We start from the raw sequence: 18,160 nt of genomic DNA, 5'->3' as shown, positions 1-18,160 counted from the left end.
TCCTCTCGCCTCGGAGGGGCGGAGGCGTTGTCACCGCCTTCGAAAGCCGAAATTGAGTGCGGCGGCAGTGGGGTGGGTGGGTGGGTGGGAGGCCGCCGTGAAGTGCCGGCTGGGGAGCCCGAGCCAATCCCGGCCCCCAGCCGCACTTCACGGCGGCCTCCCCTGCCGCCGCACTCACCGCCGGAGAGGAGGGCGAGGTGACAACGCCTCCGCTGGGCGAGAGTGACAAACAACAGAGTTCTTCGCCTTGGCGTTTGTCACCGCCTTCGAAAGCCGAAATTGAGTGCGGCGGCAGTGGGGTGGGTGGGAGGCCGCCGTGAAGTGCCGGCTGGGGAGCCCGGGATTGGCTCCTGGCCCCCAGCCGGCACTTCACGGCGGCCTCCCCTGCCGCCGCACTCACCGCCGGAGAGGAGGGCGAGGTGACAACGCCTCCGCCCCCACCGCGGGCAAGAGGAGGACGAGTGAGAGGGGGGCGAAAATGTCGAACGCCCCCTCCGCCGACCACCGCCGCCGCCGCCATCAAAAAGCGGCGGAAGAAAACGCCGAGGCCAGCCGCCGCCCAAAACGAGCCGGCCGAGCTGGCAAAGCATGCCGGCACTTCAATCCCGGCTCCCCAGCCGGCACTTCACGGCGGCCTCCCCACCCACCCACCCACCCCCACTGCCGCCGCACTCAATTTCGCTGGAGAGGACGGCGAGTGTGTCAAACGCCAAGGGGCAGAAGAACTCTCTTTATTTGTTTGTCACTCGCCTCCTCTTACTGCCCTCCTCTCGCCTCGGAGGGGCGGAGGGGCGTTGTCACTAATACATCCCAATAAAATGCAAAGGTTTCAAAGCATGTTTTGGAAAAGCAGCGAGGATGGGGGAGAATGCTGCCTTGAATGTGAAAGAAACGTGGAAAACTCCAACTACAGTATAAAAAAACATTTGCACTCAGTACTTTTTATTTTATTTTATTTTTGCCAAGTTTTCCTAGGGTTTTTTTCCCTATGGAAATTGGGGAGGTGGGGAGAAAGAGGTGAAAAGAAAAGCCTCTTGGAAAGCGGAGAAATACGGCAAGAACAAACAATTTCTCCCGAGAGGGGGCAGGAGGAGGAGGAGGAGGAGAGATGGGGCATTGCAAGCTAGGTGGGAAGAAGGAGGAGGAAGAAGAAGGAGGCAAAAGAAACCGACCTCGCGCAGATCAGCAAATTAGCTTTCCTTCTCCAAACCAATTTTTTAAAAACCCGTTCTACCCAGAGCAAATGGCAAATAAGCAGCCTGCTTTGAGTCTGATTATTGTTTCATGGTGGTTGCCTCTCTGATCTCCTTGTACATGACAAGGCACCTCTAACCCAGCGCTTTGTGTTTGTTATTGGTAATTCTCCTCTCCCTTCTTCCATTGGAGTCCTCTCCCCTTCCTTTCCGAACGGGGCGGGCGATTTACCTTCTCTGCCTCTTTTTATTTTCCTGGAGGTGGAGGTGTATTCCTAAGGATGCCTTCAGTGCTGGGGAAGGAGCCGATCCATGGAGGGGAGGGGGGCGACGCTGCCGAGAAGCCGCTGCTTACAGAGAGCGAAAGAGCCAGGGAGACCTTGGCATAGGTGGGCGGCTGGTGTAAGGCAGGGCAGAACCTTCGACCCGCAAGGATCCCGGGAGGTGGGGGACGAAAGAGAGGCAGAGAAGGAGGGAGGGAGGGAAGGAAAAGAAAAGAAAAGGGGGAGTGAAAATAAGAGCAGTCCGAGCAATAAATAAATATTGCTGGGCTGCTTTCCAAAAATCCTCAGCACGGAACTAAAAGTTGCAAGTGTTTTGTGAGTTCAAACAGTCCCTTCCAGACTAACACGTTTCATTAAAAGATACAAAGTTTGGTAAACTGAAGCTCGCTCTGTCCAATGCAAAAAAATCATCATCATCATATAATAATAATAATAATAATGATAATAATAATAATAATGATGATGATAATGATAATAATGATAATGATAATAATAATAATAATAATAATAATAATAATAATGATGATAATGATAATAATGATAATGATAATAATAATAATAATAATGATGATGATGATAATGATAATAATGATAATGATAATAATAATAATAATAATAATAATAATAATGATGATGATAATAATGATAATAATGATAATAATAATAATAATAATGATGATGATGATGATGATGATAATGATAATGATAATGATAATAATAATAATAATAATAATAATAATAATAATAATAATAATAATAATAATAATATTCAGCCGTGCTTCGCTTTGATGGCAGCCTGACGAAATGGGGGCAGGGGATACATACACGGTTAGGGAAAAATAACAAAACAATGTTTTGGGCTCAATTGCAGTCTTAAATTGAGGACTACCGGTACTTGCAATTTGAACCTTATTGGACACTTCATTCCTGGAGGGTTTTTAAAGAACAGACTGGACAATCCTTTGTCTGAAACAGTATAGGATCTCTTGCTTGAGGAGTGGGGACTGGACTAGAAGATCACTGTTAGTTTGGGATATGTTCAGAGCCCACACATCTGATGACATAAAAATTGGCAAAGTCATCTCAAGTCACTTTGGCCGTTATTCCAGGTGGGCTTACATCTGTATTGCAGCCCCTAGATGTCAGTTTAAATAAACCTTTCAAGGACCATGTGCGAAGGATGTGGCATGAATGGATGACATCTGGTCAAGCTCGTCTGACAAAAGTTGGAAATCTGAGAAAGCCAGACATAGAACTAATAGCACAGTGGGTTCGTGATGCATGGGAAGATATTCCAGAGGACATGGTGCAACGTGCCTTCAAGAAATGTGGCATTAGTAATGCTATGGATGGCAGTGAAGACAGCGCATTGTATGAGAGTGACAGCAGTGATGATGACGACTGTGAACTCAGTGATGACGACAACGATACGCGGATAACATCACAGAAGCTGAAGTAGCTGAAGCTCTGTTTGGACAAACAGATGATGAGGAGGAGAACTCCAGTTTTGAGGGATTTTAGCTCTCGTTAGCTTGGTTGCTGTTACTTTTAAAGATACTGTATTTTTGATACCATATTCTTTTTGGGGACCCCCTTTTGCACTTTTATTGTTTTTCGTTCAAATAAATATTCATGTTATTTTACTTGGCTCTATCTTTATTTTTTACATTGACCAGTAGCTGCCTCATTTCCCACCCTCGGCTTATACTCGAGTCAATAGTTTTTCCCAGTTTTTGTGGTAAAATTAGGTACCTCGGCTTATATTCGGATCGGCTTATACTCGAGTATATACGGTATACAGACTTATTTCTTGATGGCTTTCTATTAGTTATATAACAGGAAGTGGGCATATAGTACATAAGATACAGCAGTTACAAAAATACCTGTGCATATCTCTTGTGGTTTTATCATGTGCTTAGCTCACAAGCTTTTGGTTTCTTATGAAACTTTCCACAATGCAAAGGGCCAGCTAAGTCCTAAACTTTATTTCTGCCATTTCAACATAAGAACCTTTTAACCAATCATCAGATTTATCACAATCCTGGTCAACATAAATCCTCCTTTCATATTTTGACCAGTACACAGAAGTATGACCAGCAAAGACAGGATAAGCAGAGACGGCATATGAGCCACATTTCTGATGTCTCATGGGACAGATGTTAGGGCAGGCAGACATGATAAGAGGAAGACAATGTATGCAACAGCAGAAGAATATTAGGAAGATGACAAAAAGGATAACCCGAAAAATCTCCCAGAGCCAACCACAGCCAGGTAGCCAACTAGTAAGCCAAGAAGCCAGTCCAGAGCCTCTTCTCTGTTCTGTATCTCCTTTTCCATGAGATAGATGTGTGATTTCAAATTATCAAGTCAGCATAGAGAGATGTAATTGCAACAATGGGGGTGAATTAATGTACAGAGACCTCCCTTGGTAGCAAGGACAACATCCAAGGCCTGGCAATTTTGAATCACTTGCTATGAAATATCCTTCACTTGATGGAGCCTCCATCATAATGGGGTCCATATGAGCTCAGGCTGACATTGCCTCATATAGGCTGTACAGGACAAATGGATTGTGATCCTCACTGATATTAATGCCAAAAGCCTGATTGAACTTATCCACCAACTCCCATTAGGTGTGGTTGACTTTCCAGGTGATGGTGCACCATGCATACATACCAACTGTATTTGGAGGAAGAATTAAAAGGTTGGAGGCAAGCCTCTGCTCTGTGCTGGATACGAGCCCTAACTTTGCAATGATTTGTTCTTTATTATGGAGAACGGGCATCTTTCAATTATCTTCCAACTATCAGTAACATCTATGATTTAGTATACCTAGGCTTCCAATGGGGTTGCTTCCATGAACAGCCCCTGAGTGCCAGTTGGGAGTATGTGTGCACAGATCCACAACTAGTAATTTTTAACTGTTTTGCTCAGGTCTGGATATTATGAATATGTGTGTTGGTACTCCAAACCCCAAAGATGGCCACTGAGGCTGTTTGTTGTCCTTCCATTTGTGTTGGGGTGGGGTGGTGTCTTCATGTTCCAAAGTTTTCACATGGCCCAGTTGTACTGGGTGGTGTTCTGCTGGAAGATCTTCCTTACAGACTGACTTTCTATGAGCCTCAAAGTTTGCTTCTCTCACTATACCTTCCTGGGCCCCCTTTTGTATGCCAAGTCACATGGTGGAAAAAGATAGAGTGCTTATGGCAAATCACTCAGTGGCTGTTAGTAAACCAGTGACTCCTTTGATGTTTTAGCATGCGACTGAAGGGTGATGTTGTTTAAACGAAAGCTTCAGCCCAAGGTCATCCTCAGCACCACAGGCTACTGTCCTCAGAAGGATCAGAGGACTTGGGATGGCTGAGGTGAATCCAGGTGCAAATACCAGCAACTTTGACAGCTGTATGGATCATGGGAAGGACGAGGAAGGGTTCTTTCCCATGTTCAGCCAGGGGACCATCTAGGATTTCATGACTAATGAGTCACCAGGAAGGAAGTAGTACAGCGGGTGATCCAATCCCAGGTGATGGAGGGACTGGACAGCTAGGTAAATGGAGGAGACATTTTGAGAAAGAGAACGGATATCGTCCTGGACCCGGAGGGCTTTGGTCCCCAAAGGCAGGAAGGGACGTGGAGGTGGAGGCCTGATAAAGATATAACTCATTTCATGTAATTATGTTGTACATAGAGTAATTCATTGAAGGCTCTCAGAAAAAAATATTTTGGCAGCCATGTGATTGCTTCGTTTTACCTTTTCTGTCAAGTAAGAATTTGGGTTCTCAAAAGCCCAGATATAAATTTATTTGCAAAATGTTTTTTAAAAGATGTAACAGAATTCACCATTAAGCAAGAATAGAAAAGAATCCTAGCAAACTTCTGTTTTTTATTTGCTATACTGTTGGTTTTGTAAAGTATAACTTTATAAAATTAGTCAGTGGTTACTGATTAGCATAAAAATGGAAATAGTTCTTGCCTGTAACATCAGCTGCCATCAAACCTTCTGCTCTGATGACCTTTACCTGGAGAAATCCCACATCCTTTATGTTTTGAAAGATCTGCATTAGGGTCTAGAAATAATACACAAAATTTAGGAAATTACACTGAAGTCATAAAAAAGGCAAAATATGAGGAGACCATTCATTCCCTCTTAAATGTTCTAAGTTGTCCTGATGGCTTACACCACATAGGTTTCTATCATATACTAACTGTGAAGCTGCACTTAGATCTGACTCAACACTTTATTCTGGAACTGGCTTACTTGGCAGAAGGCTCATGGACAGAGCTTCACAGGATTAGTCTTAATTGTAGACAAAAAGAAAGAATATAGATATGTTTCCACTGCAGTACACAGATGTCAAAGCTTTTATATATTGTATGTATGGATCCTGGATTGAATTTCTATGCTTTTTTTCCTCCAATTTTCCTGAGTCAGCGGGTATTTGACTGATCTCTTGATAGCCTTGGAAGGCATCTGAACTATGCTCATCTAGTACCCATTGGCATGGAAACCACTGGTTCCTGCTATAACACTTTTATTCCTTAACATTAGTTGACATTCAGTAGAGAAAATATTCAGTTCTATCCCAAATACATAATTTAACAAGTCTAATTTTAAAAGATATTTAATATGTGTTGTTTATTTTAAATCATTATTTAATTGGAATAGTGCCCCATAATTATATTAAATGATGACACCTTGATCATAAGGTATTTCTATTCTACAAACCAGAGATTTTGCAGGTTCTTGAGAAATAATTTAGAAACTGGAGTGTTTCTATGAGTTATCTGTAAGAAAACTAAAAGTATGCATACATACTTTTATAGTAGCAGTACATATTTCTATACTATTTAGCTTTATTCCCTACAGCTTCCTCATATTATTCACAAAATAGCAATTATTTTAATTTGTTTATAAGTTTAGTTTATAAGTTTTAATTGCATAAACACAGCATGTGTTCAAATTTCCTATATTATGGTATAAAATTATAGTTTTATATAGTTTTATAATTACTACTATATAATAGTTAGTTTATACAGTATAATTAAAATATTTTATAAAAGTGTTATCTTTTAAAAATAGTATTTATTTTTAAAAAATCAGGAAACAGCAAGTAAAGAATGAATTTCTAAACATTTTGACAGGTTAAATCCCATTAAAGTAGCAAACCTGGATTTTAACAAACGTCTGAATTAATGCTCTTTTCCATTATGATGCAAAATTTAAATTCTCAATCATATTCTGTTTAACAAAAATGTTTTCTGCTTGAAAAAGCTGAAATCTTAACCATGTATTAGACAGACCCATTTATAAATAAGAATGAGACACAAAGCCCGTAATATATATCTCAGAGACGAGAGACAATGTTCAGCATTGTAGTTTATATAGCACATCAATCTTCACATATCTCTAGCATTCTATAAGATCACTAATACTATATCTGTTAACTTTTAATTTCATAGTATTTGCCGATTAGAAATTTGCTTAATCAGAGAGACAACCTCCCCCTCTACCTTTCTTTTTTTCCCTTGATTTGTTTTGAAACTAGGTCTTAAAGAAAGCAACAGAAAAATGTTATTTGTCATTATTTATCATTTATTATAGTTCTCAAAAATGTCTGGGGACCTTTTTTTGTCAATCCTGGTATTTTAATACCGATATTTTCCAGTTCCATGCTATGTTGAACAAGGAAGACATGGTGAAATTAAAAGTCTTTTTTGTTGTTTTGAAATTGAATTTGTTTTGCATTTCCTGTTAACACAGAACAAAAGCAAAAGTCAACCTTTTCACCTGTATGCGGATTCCATTCATTTAAAAAAAAACCTGGCAATATTTTGCCCACTATTATTTGCCAGTGGGATAATTATAGTTTGAACTTTTAGATTTTGCTAGTCAGCTGATTTAGTGCAATTTACTGCGTTTCTGACAATTTCAGCCAATGACACACTGCAGATTATTGTAGGATTTTGTGAAAAGCAAATGACTTTAATACATTACTTTAAACATGCAACTTAAAGTAATGATTTATGAGATGATTATCAGTCTTCTTATTTATGAAGACTGTTGGAGGCCTCAAAACCCAGATGGTATTGGAGGCTTCAAATTTCCATAGCACAGAAATCTATGATTTGCTGTGAATCCTTTCAGCCCTCAATAGATGGGAAAAGATTGAAATGCTCTGGAGATGAGTCCTCTTTATTTTTTTAATGAAAGGCAGTATAATATATTTTCTGTATAGCTGCAGCAGCTGTCAGCGAGAGCATCTCAGTTCAGCTCTATTATGGGAGAACCAATACCCCATCCTATGGCATCAAGATACACTGAGGGGCCAGCACTGATTGACAGCTTGTCACCATGACGTCTTATTCCATCTCTGTTATGGAGAAAATTAATGTCACACCACCAGCCTTATGACTCGCTGTCATCTTATAACTGCTCACCTTTTATCAATGCTCTAAATAACATTTCAAGCCCCATCGTCTCACGGTGGACAATCCGGTCAAGGGACATTAAATCGGATGACTGTGAAATGTCATAATAAAAATGGAATGCTAACAACTTCTTCACTAAACTAGCTTCTCTGGTTTTTAAACTGTGACAAGGGGGAGCAGGGGTTCAGCATACCCGTTCTGAAAAGGTCATAGAATCTTTCTTTTGGTCTGCTACCCATTACGGCCCTCCTCCCATCCCAAAAGGAATTAATCTTTTCATACAATTGTGATAAAATGGTTCAAACAGTAATGCCTCTTTAATTTGTAGGGCTCTGATGTTCTGCTACAAATGGTTAAATGACAGTAATAGAGTCATTTCCCAAGACTATTTGATCTGATGGCAGGGTCAGTGCATTTACTCTTTTCAGTCTCAAAAATAGGGCAAAACACATTTTTAAATAGAAAGACCGCCTTCTCAATACTTTAAAAAGAAAACTTTATAAATAATTTTAGAGTAAAAAAGATCATGAATATGTCAGTTACCCAGTAATATTTACTACAGATTTAGTGAAGGATAACAACACTAATATTGAAGATTTCCTGTAAAATATGTAGGGATAAAGATTTGCTACAAAAATATGTAGCCATTTCCATATCCGGTATACTATGATGCTGTTATTTATCCAGGATTATTGCAGCTATGTGTGGCTCATGTTGATGAACCAAGTTATCCAGCCAACCAAGTAACAACAATTTAATGTCTGAAATAAACATACTGGAAATCAGATTTTTAATGTCATACTTTTTTTTATTGATGCTGCTATTCTCTATTAAAATTTGCTTAAACTAATAAAAAAATTGGGGGAAAAGATGTAAGTTCAAAAGTTGTGATTTACTGGTTATTTGTTTATTATTAAAAGATAGTCAGAACAATGAACATCCTTTGCTTCATATTTTTCTGGTATACTGGATTCCAAAATGCATATTTCATTAAAATTAATATTTGAGAAATGCATTTATCTCCCAAGATATACTCTGACAGACCAGCTTGCCTTAGTTGACTCAAAAATCTGAAATAATATTGATAATCCTACATTTGCAGATGATTTAGTACATTTCTTGATTTTAAAAATATAATGGTTAGCCTTACTAAGTCACCTCTATTAAATTGTGTTTATGGTAATACTATTGGTGTATGATGTGTACAAGTACTTGCAGGCAGCTGATTCAGTGGAGATAGATAGAATAAATTTGCTGAAGCACACATCCTGCTAATCTGTTTGAAGAATATTGTACCGCAATAGTACTAGCACTTCATATTATCTGCACAGCCTGATAAGGTACATCTTTATTAAATTCACTTATTGAGAGGATGTCAACCATAGAATAGGAATATTTTAAAACAAAACAAAAAAAATTAAACAGTCCTCTGTTAGTCAGAGTTTAACTTAATGCACAGTGTCTAGAGATAACTTCTAAACACCTGGCAGACCTATACAATAAAAGCTTTGTAATTTTAGGGGAGATAGCTTTTTTTCTTTCTTCTTTGTGTTTAGTAAGTCAGTTTTAGTGAATCCAATATTCAAAAAACTGGAGTAAGAGCTCCCCTTGCTGTTCCTTTACTAAAACTACACAATTGCTTCTATGATACAAGGACAGAATATTTTTCAAAATGTTCAATCCAGATTTTAAACATTCAGTATCCTTATTATTTCTTTATGTTAGATTTCTAACCTACTCAAAACATCTGATTCTAATAGAACAAATCCCTAAAAGAAGGACTTTGTTTTAAATAACACAAAGAATTTATAAAATTCAATTCTTCGGCTACTTAAGGACATTACTTGTTGGCAAAGTCAGTTAGGAAATATCTTAATTATAACAAGAAGTTAACATTTCAGTGAAAAAATAAAATCAAGTAAAACTACATTTAAACACACACACACACACACACACACACACACACACACACACACATATATGTAGGTCTTTGGTTATTCGGGTTATTCAGAAAATATATGCATGCATACATACATACATACATACATACATACATACATACATATATATATATATATATATATATATATATTTTCTGAGGTTTTCGCGGGTGTTTGCATGTAGGTCTTTGGTTATTCGGGTTTTCTCCTGCGTAAAATTGGAAGTGTCTTGGCGACGTTTCGACGAAGTCTCATTCGTCATCTTCAGGCTTCAGCTTCGTGCTTCTGGGAGCAATGTGTGATTGCAGCTGTTTCTTCCTTTTTAACTGCTAGTGGGGGTTTGAACTGATTGGGTGGGAGCTTGGCTGTGCTCTGATTGGCTGGGGGTGTGTCCTGTTTGGGTGGGGGCTTGGTTGTGCTCAGATTAGTCTGAGTTGCAGGGGGATTTGAGCTGGTGAGCTGCACTGCCGCTGTTTGGCTTCGTGTTCGTGGTCGTGCTACATCTTCGTAGTGGGTGTCAGTCTGCTGCATGTATGGATTGGAGGGGTTTGAAATGGCTAATGTTGCAGCTGCGGTCTGGCTTCTGGTCCTTGGTCGTGCTTCCTGATCAGTGTGGGTTTGGGTCTGCTTTCTGGGTGGATGTGTGGTGGTGACATCCTGTGTGGACCTCGTGAGTGTGGGTCTGGTGTCATTCCTCGTGTTAAGGACTCGTTTGTCAATAAGGGCGGGTTTCCAAATGGCTGGTAGGCGGGAGGTATCATCTCGTTTGTTCATGCTGTGTGGGCGTTTTTCTATCTCGATGGCTTCTCTGATTATTCTGTTGTTAAAGTGTTCAGTTTTGGCGATGGTTCTGGTCTTTTTAAAGTCAATATCGTGTCCTGTGACTTTAAGGTGTTGGACCAGGGAAGAAGTTGGTTCCTCTTTTTTGACTGAGTTCTTGTGTTCTTCAATGCGTGCACTTATTCTTCTGTTGGTTTGTCCGATGTATGTGGTGGGGCAGGCGGTGCATGGGATTTCATATACTCCTTGATTTTCTAACTCAATTTTGTCTTTGGGGTTTCTTAGGATGGTGGATATTTTTTGGTTTGTGCAGAATGCTGTCTTGATGTTATGTTTGTGGAGGATCTTGCTGATTCTGTCTGTGGTGCCTTTTATATATGGGAGGAGGGCTGTGCCGTTTTCTTGTTCTCTGTCTTGGGTTTTAGTGGGCGGTTCTTTTTGGATTAGTTTGGTAATCTTATTTCTCTGGAATCCATTGGATGTTAGTACGTTTGTGAGGGTATGTAGTTCGGTTTTTAGGTGTTGTTCGTCAGCTAAGCGTTTTGTTCTAAAGATGAGTGTCTTGGCTACGGAGTTGATCTGTGCTGGATGGTGGCGTGCAGATAGCGGTTTGTGTGTGTTTTCTTCTGGTAGATGGTGTGTCCTAGGGAGCCATTGGGTTTCTTGTAGACTAAGACATCTAGGAAGGGAAGTTGGTTGTTAACTTCTGTTTCCATGGTGAACTGTATATATATATATATATATATATATATATATATATATATATATATATATTTGTTTTCTGAGGTTTTCACGGTGTTTGTATGTAGGTCTTTGGTTGTTGGGTTTTCTCCGTGTAAAATTGGAAATGTCTTGTAGCGTTTGATGAAGTCTCATTCGTCATCTTCAGGCTTCAGCTTCGTGCTTCTGGGAGCAATGCGATCACGCATTGCTCCCAGAAGCACGAAGCTGAAGCCTGAAGATGACGAATGAGACTTCGTCGAAACGTTGCCAAGACATTTCCAATTTTACACGGGAGAAAACCCGAACAACCAAAGACCTACATATATATATATATATACACACACACACACACAAAATAATCTTTATTATCATAAACTGGAGGAAGCTACCCACAAGAGTTAGTACAGATGAGTACAGATGAGTACTATATATAGTCCTAATAGTCCTAATAGAGTGAGCAACAGGCAGAATAGTCCTAATAGAGTGAGCAACAGGCTGATGGAAGAAGAGATAACCACGGCTGCCATACTAAATTGATATTCTAAGAATAGTGACTTCAACAATTTTTAGTACTTTATAGGTTGGTTTCTTATCCATTCTGATTCTTTTGGATGGAGGATTTATCTAGAAAGAACAGATCTCTGACTTTTGGACTCTCACACTACTATACTATAACTGGCAGAAATTGTGACCAGAAGGATCTCATCCCCTATTTTATCATTTGGTAAAACTGTATTGTATAGTTTTACTGTTAGCTACTGGAAGCAGAACTATTATGGCAGCGTATAAAGTAAGTAAGTAAGTAAGTAAGTAAGTAAGTAAGTAAGTAAGTAAGTAAGTAAGTTTTTCCTTTTACATTTCACTGTTTATCACTATAATCTTATGCAAAAAGAGTAAGAAAAAGATGTTGCATACATATCTTTTTAGGATTTCTTTCTGTTCCTTTGGATCTTCCAAAGCATTCATTGAGAAGTCAGATATGCTGACCGCAGCTGAAGCAGTCAATGTAACCAGCAGTATCAGATGCCCTTCGCCTTCTTCCAGAGGCAGCTCTAGCTTATGAGTATGCTCTTTGCTTAAAGTTGACAGGTCAACTTGGCACCTAGAAACAAACATTTTCTTTAGCATGTTGTTAAGTTTACAATAATGCTGTGAAACACTGTGAACTCAGTTACCCAAAATGAACCATATTATATTTATTTCTTATTTTCAGAACAAAGTTGTCCAATTCATGTATTTTATCATTCAGCAAAACAGATATTTTATAGACTCATACTTCTGCCTATGAAGTTGAAATGCTAGAAAACAGAGTACCAGAAATGAAAGGTTCCTTTAACTTCCTTGCATAGCTTTTAAAAATTCATAGCAGGAAATCCAATATATTGCTTTTGTTGACTGAGTAGCAAAGATGAAGTTCCCCTCTTCATTACAGCCTATGATCACATACTCTAGATAGTGGGGAGGAGGGCAATCCTGATTTGGGAAGAAACAGGGTGATTGAAAGTCTTATTAGTCAGATTTCAATATATATAATGTTAGCATTTAACCAGAGACATAACTGAAATCTATCCAACCTTGGTTCAGAGTGCAACACATGTTTGGCTACACACTCAACATTTTTTTCTACAATCACAATTTATAATGGTATCTCTCCACCTATGGAAATGGATCATTCCAGCCATAAGAAGAGATGGGAAAAGAGACAGAATTTTAGAAGTATTTCCCAACCAGCACCTAGTAAGTCAAAAAGGAAAAGGATAAGCAGATTTTGTGTTCCAGAAATCAGTATCAAATGAGCATCATAATTTGGATATGGAGCTGAGTGCAGAAGCAGATCTATCTTTGCACAATTCATGTGGCAAATTCCTTGCTGATAACGAACTGTTAATAGGCAAAACCCTAATCTAAGCATGCAACACAGATAACAAAGTCAGGCAAAGCCCTTGAGGCATTAAGCTGATTCAAACCAAGAGTTCAAAAGATGACGTGAAAGACACTTTTAATAGATATTTGATCAAATGCTTTGAGTATGTTTTTCATAGTTTCTTCTGAAGGCAGACATAACAGGGAGTTTTGTTGTGCTAAGTTCTCTTAACCACATAGATGCCATGAGTTCACATATGAAACAGGATGCTGAAAAGGAAGAGGTCACCACTGATAGAATGAAACATCTTCCTCTTCTTTTCCAACTGTGCTTAAAGTGGGTAAAATTATGCATACAACAGTATGAGATTAAAGTTAAATCTTAGAATTTATAAATTAGTAATTATATCAAAGTTTGCTAACTACATGCATTGTGCATTTATTCTTTAGTTTATTTTTCCCTCTGAACAAGAGCCAGTTGGTCTAGTGGTTAAGGCACCAGGTTAGAAACTAGGAGATTATGAGTTCCAGTCCTGCCTTAGGCATTAAAGTTGGCTGGTGACCTTGGATTAGTCACTCTCTCTCCACTGATGCCCTCACACTCAGATAATAGATCGGTTGGTCAATTCTTATCGTATCCAATGGATCAACACTAGGCTAATCTAAAAAAAAAAGTAGACACTTCACTTTCAGGAAAAAAAGCTAGGAAGGAAAAAAAATCTTTCTGCAAGAGCATTAGCTATTCCATATATTGAAGAAAACCGAAATCAAAGCACATCAAGCCCCACAATAGGCTTCTAACCTCAGTTCTACAGTCTGTTCTTTGATATTCACAGAATATCCTAGTCCTCAAAAATCACTTAAAGTGGAATAGAAGAGTGTTGTTTGATTTAACCTGACAATCTACCAGGTCCAAGTTAAGTTCACAATAGAATTTATCTTTTATTCATTTATACACTCAATTGCTATTCAGTTAGTGGATAAATAACATAATATAGAGTGCAAAAAAGGAATAATAAATAATAAAAACATGCAATAAGGAAGGAAATAAAGCTAAAGCTAACTTACAAGAACACAGTTAAATACACCCAAATCTCGAATTCCAACCTCATGAAGCTAACCTTGGTTTCATTACTTACTTTCAACTTAACAACAGTGAACACCAAGTCACCAGAACATCTATGGGACATACTTGTCACCAACAGAACAGAAAAACAAAAAACCTTGAATGTGTGGCAATTTCTGCAGTAACAACCTCACAAAATCAATTCACAAAATCAGTTATGTAAGTTCTTCAGAAAAGTAGGACTACCTAATTCAAAAAGAACAACTACCTCCAATTTAATTTTAAAAGTTATCTAGAAATCAAAACAAAAAACTGATACTTCCTTCAAGAACTACATCTATCTGAGGAGCACTGGTGGCACAATGGTTAGAATGTAGTATTGTAGGCAAACTGCCCACAGCCTGGAGTTTGATCCTGATGGGTTCAAGGTTGACTCACCCTTCCAGTCAGTAAAATGAGGACCCACATTGTTGGGGGAAATATGCTGATATTGTAAATTGCCCAGAGATTGCTATAAAGCACTATGGGGCGGTATGTAACTCTAAGTGGTGCTATATTGTTATTGCTATCTATTTATTTAAAACCTATAGCTGCCCATATTATATCAAAGATCATTCTGATCTTCTGTTCTTCTGATGCTGACATTTTGCCTTACATATATGATGCTAGATAGATAGAAAGTATTGTATAGCCAATAACTGAGTTAATTATCAAATATTAACACTAGAACCCTAATCTTGCACCATAAATCTTTTGAAATATAATTTTGAAAAGGGATGGTTTTTAGCTGATATGATCTGCCATCAATACATTAAAAAAAACATTTCCCTACGGAATTAGGTGATTTCTAAATGTTATTTCTTCTTTTAAATTCTAAAATTTTACTTCAAGCAATTCAAAATTATATGTTCTCTTTTTCAAAGCTCATTCTCATATTATACGTCATTTCTAAACAAACCTGCCAATAAAATCATCCTTTTTGCCAGCATCTCTGTCCCATACTGTAATATCAATAATTCCACCTCGTTCCTCATAAAGATGTAAGTCAAATTGTTCCCTCCACTTGGGATTCAAAGTTTTTGACATTATCTAGAGGAAAAAAAATATTTCTGAGTTATGATGCATTTTATCTCCAAGAATAACAAAATAGAATTTTGATTATTTTAATAGTTATACATTTATCTACTTAGTTTTGGATTTAAATATTATTTGTCTACTGGATAGCAGGAAATATAATATTTGTCAACGTTTATTAAAATGTTCACTGAGCAACATGTTAAAATTTTCTCAAAACACACAAAAAGTATGAAAATAATAAAAAGACATTATTTATTGCTTTGCCACATTTGCCATTTACATCACAAAAGAACTGATGAGTTCCTAGTTTTTAGTTTCTAGTTTCTCCTTCAAACGCTTAAAATATATTAACTTTTTTCTTGCTTAGAGACCCAGAGATAAAACAGATTTTACACCTTTTTCAATATGAAATTCATTAAAAATTAATTTCTTTTCTCAGTGCTTTTCTTTCCTTTAAAAAAAAACCTATAATAAAAAGAACTGAATTATTAAAAACAAACATTACATAAAAATAAAATAGGACATCCCTCATTCAATTCTTTAATGCGACATAAAATGTATCATTTAATTTAGTAAGAGTTTTTATTCCTGACCAAAACAGTAACTGAGACAGAAGCACAGTTCACACACATACCCCGTCACATGACCACATTTTGAAACATTGGCAACCTGTTTGCATTTATGATCAGTTGCCAAATGCTCTGCAATCATATGATCACAATATACAATTCTCTCTGCTGTCTTCCCCAAAAAGTTAATGGAGAAGACAGCAGAGGATGTTGACAGTAGAGGGGGATGTTGTATTAGGGGTCCATTACCCTGCATGCCAAGTAATTTCCTCTCCCCTCTGTGCAGGCAAGTGAAATCCTCCTGCATGCTGGAGGAACAGACCTCAAATCTTGGGAAAATGCCAGTGAAGGTCAAGTCTTCCAGACACTGACATCTGATAGTGTTTTCACCAGATTTGAGGTCTGCTTCTCCAGGACACTAAGGAATTTTCAAATCTAGCAAAAAAAAGCTTGCAAATACCATCATTCTCACAATTGTTCTTCCTGGTGGCTGGGGATCATTTTTCACAAAGTTTATTTTCCAAACTTTACATTACTTTTGGTGTTATCCTTTGCACTTTTTCCATTTCTTCAGCATACTTCTACTTCTTGCTGCAGAACATTTATCTATATTTTGTGGAATATAACCTAATGCTTATCTGATTAAGCCCAGGTCTAAAATCATATGATTGTATTCAGAGGTTTGATTTAGTAAGTCACTAGTTTTAAATCTAGATTCCAAACATTGTATAGTATTAAGGCTAATCAACATTTCACTATTGCAATTGTTTAATATTGTATAATAACATAATAATCAAGATCTGCAAATAGAAATAGAATGACTGGCAAAAAAAAGCAAAGGTAGTACCAATAGCAATAGTTGCCTTGGGTGCAATTCCAAAACAACTGGACATAATCGACATTAACAAAATCACCACTAGTCAATTGCAAAAGGTGACTTTACTTAGAACAGCTTACATTTTATAACAATATCTGTAAACACCATGAAACATCCACATCTGCCTATCCCAGCCCCCTAAGAAGGACACAATAGGTGGATAAAAATGCTAAATCCAATCTGAACATCTGACTGACCATGCAATGAACCATAATAGTCAAATAATGATTTCACCCAAAAAAATGGTGAAGTTACAGTAAAAAAATTCTACTAGTCTCTAAAAAATAGTTTAAGAAAATCAAAAGTTACCTTACTCTTGTACTTCTGATGTCCCAGCCGAAATTTCACATAGGGATCACTCAGCCCATTTGAGTCCATGGCTTTGAGTCCACGACCTTCAATTAAAGTGATGCTGACTATTCCTCTCCATAGCTGAGCTTTTTTGTGCAGGTCCGACAAGCGTATACTCTGGGTCTGAAACTTCAGGTGTAGAGAGAACTCTCATTTATTAAATTAGAAGCAAACAATAACTTTGTAATTTGTTTTCAGAACAGAATGATTATTTTAAGAAAATATTTAGGAAACGTAGAAAATTGTCTTAATATTTAGGAAACTTCTTTGATGAATGGTTATTAATGAAAATAAAATTTTAGAATAGCAAGAAACAACTGCATTTTAGTCTTTAGTATTATTCCATTTTTGAAAAAAAAATGGAAAAATGGAATGGTGATTATATATACAGGTAAGTCTTTGATTAATGGGCAATTTGTTCTATGGCAAACAAAGATTTAATTTAAACTTCTTAGATGTTTGCAACTAACCGCTATAATGTACTTGACTTGCAATAAAAATGCACACTTTAATCTTTTATAAATCATTTTAGTAATCTCTCAACTTTTCAAATACACTAAATTCAATAAATTTACTTCTACTTTTTTATCTTTCTAATAATGATAATGATGCAATTACCCCTAGGTCTTATTGTCACTATAATTTATATCCAACAGTTATTCAAAGTATGTTAAGACTTAAGAAAAACTACAAAACTACAAACTGCAAAAACTTTAAAGCTAGGAAACAAAAAGAAAAGAAAAGACCAAATTTCTTTTTTAAAACAATTGCAAGCAAAAAGTGAGCTGAATTTAAAAGCTACCTTGATACTATATAGTTTGAAAGAAAAATAAGACATCTGAAATAAAATAGAACTTATGTAAAATAGTGGTTTGTAGATATCTGGGGAAATATTCTGGACATACATTGAAAATTAAAATAAAACCTTTTAAATTTTCATTTAACTGCCAGAAAAAGATGTTTACAAATTAGCATCAGTGTTTAACCTAAGGAGCATGGCAACTAACC

The 18,160-nt window shown here is 37.4% G+C and overlaps 1 protein-coding gene across 1 annotated transcript in view; it reads right to left on the bottom strand.

The window, feature by feature from the left end:
- LOC131192955 (multiple C2 and transmembrane domain-containing protein 1-like) overlaps positions 1–18,160 on the bottom strand; it is a 144,676-nt gene that overhangs the window by 102,247 nt on the left and 24,269 nt on the right. Inside the window, exons 6-9 of the mRNA XM_058172595.1 lie at positions 17,111–17,281; positions 15,237–15,367; positions 12,265–12,451; positions 5,451–5,544 (exon numbers count right to left, since the gene is read on the bottom strand). Of these exons, the coding sequence (XP_058028578.1) occupies positions 5,451–5,544; positions 12,265–12,451; positions 15,237–15,367; positions 17,111–17,281 (583 nt within the window). The remainder of the gene's footprint in view (positions 1–5,450; positions 5,545–12,264; positions 12,452–15,236; positions 15,368–17,110; positions 17,282–18,160) is intronic.

The sequence above is a fragment of the Ahaetulla prasina genome, chromosome 2 (assembly GCF_028640845.1).
Source record: "Ahaetulla prasina isolate Xishuangbanna chromosome 2, ASM2864084v1, whole genome shotgun sequence".
Classification (NCBI taxonomy): Eukaryota; Metazoa; Chordata; class Lepidosauria; order Squamata; family Colubridae; genus Ahaetulla; species Ahaetulla prasina.
Note: the sequence above shows the minus strand (reverse complement) of the source record. Positions and strands in the feature narration are given on the sequence as shown.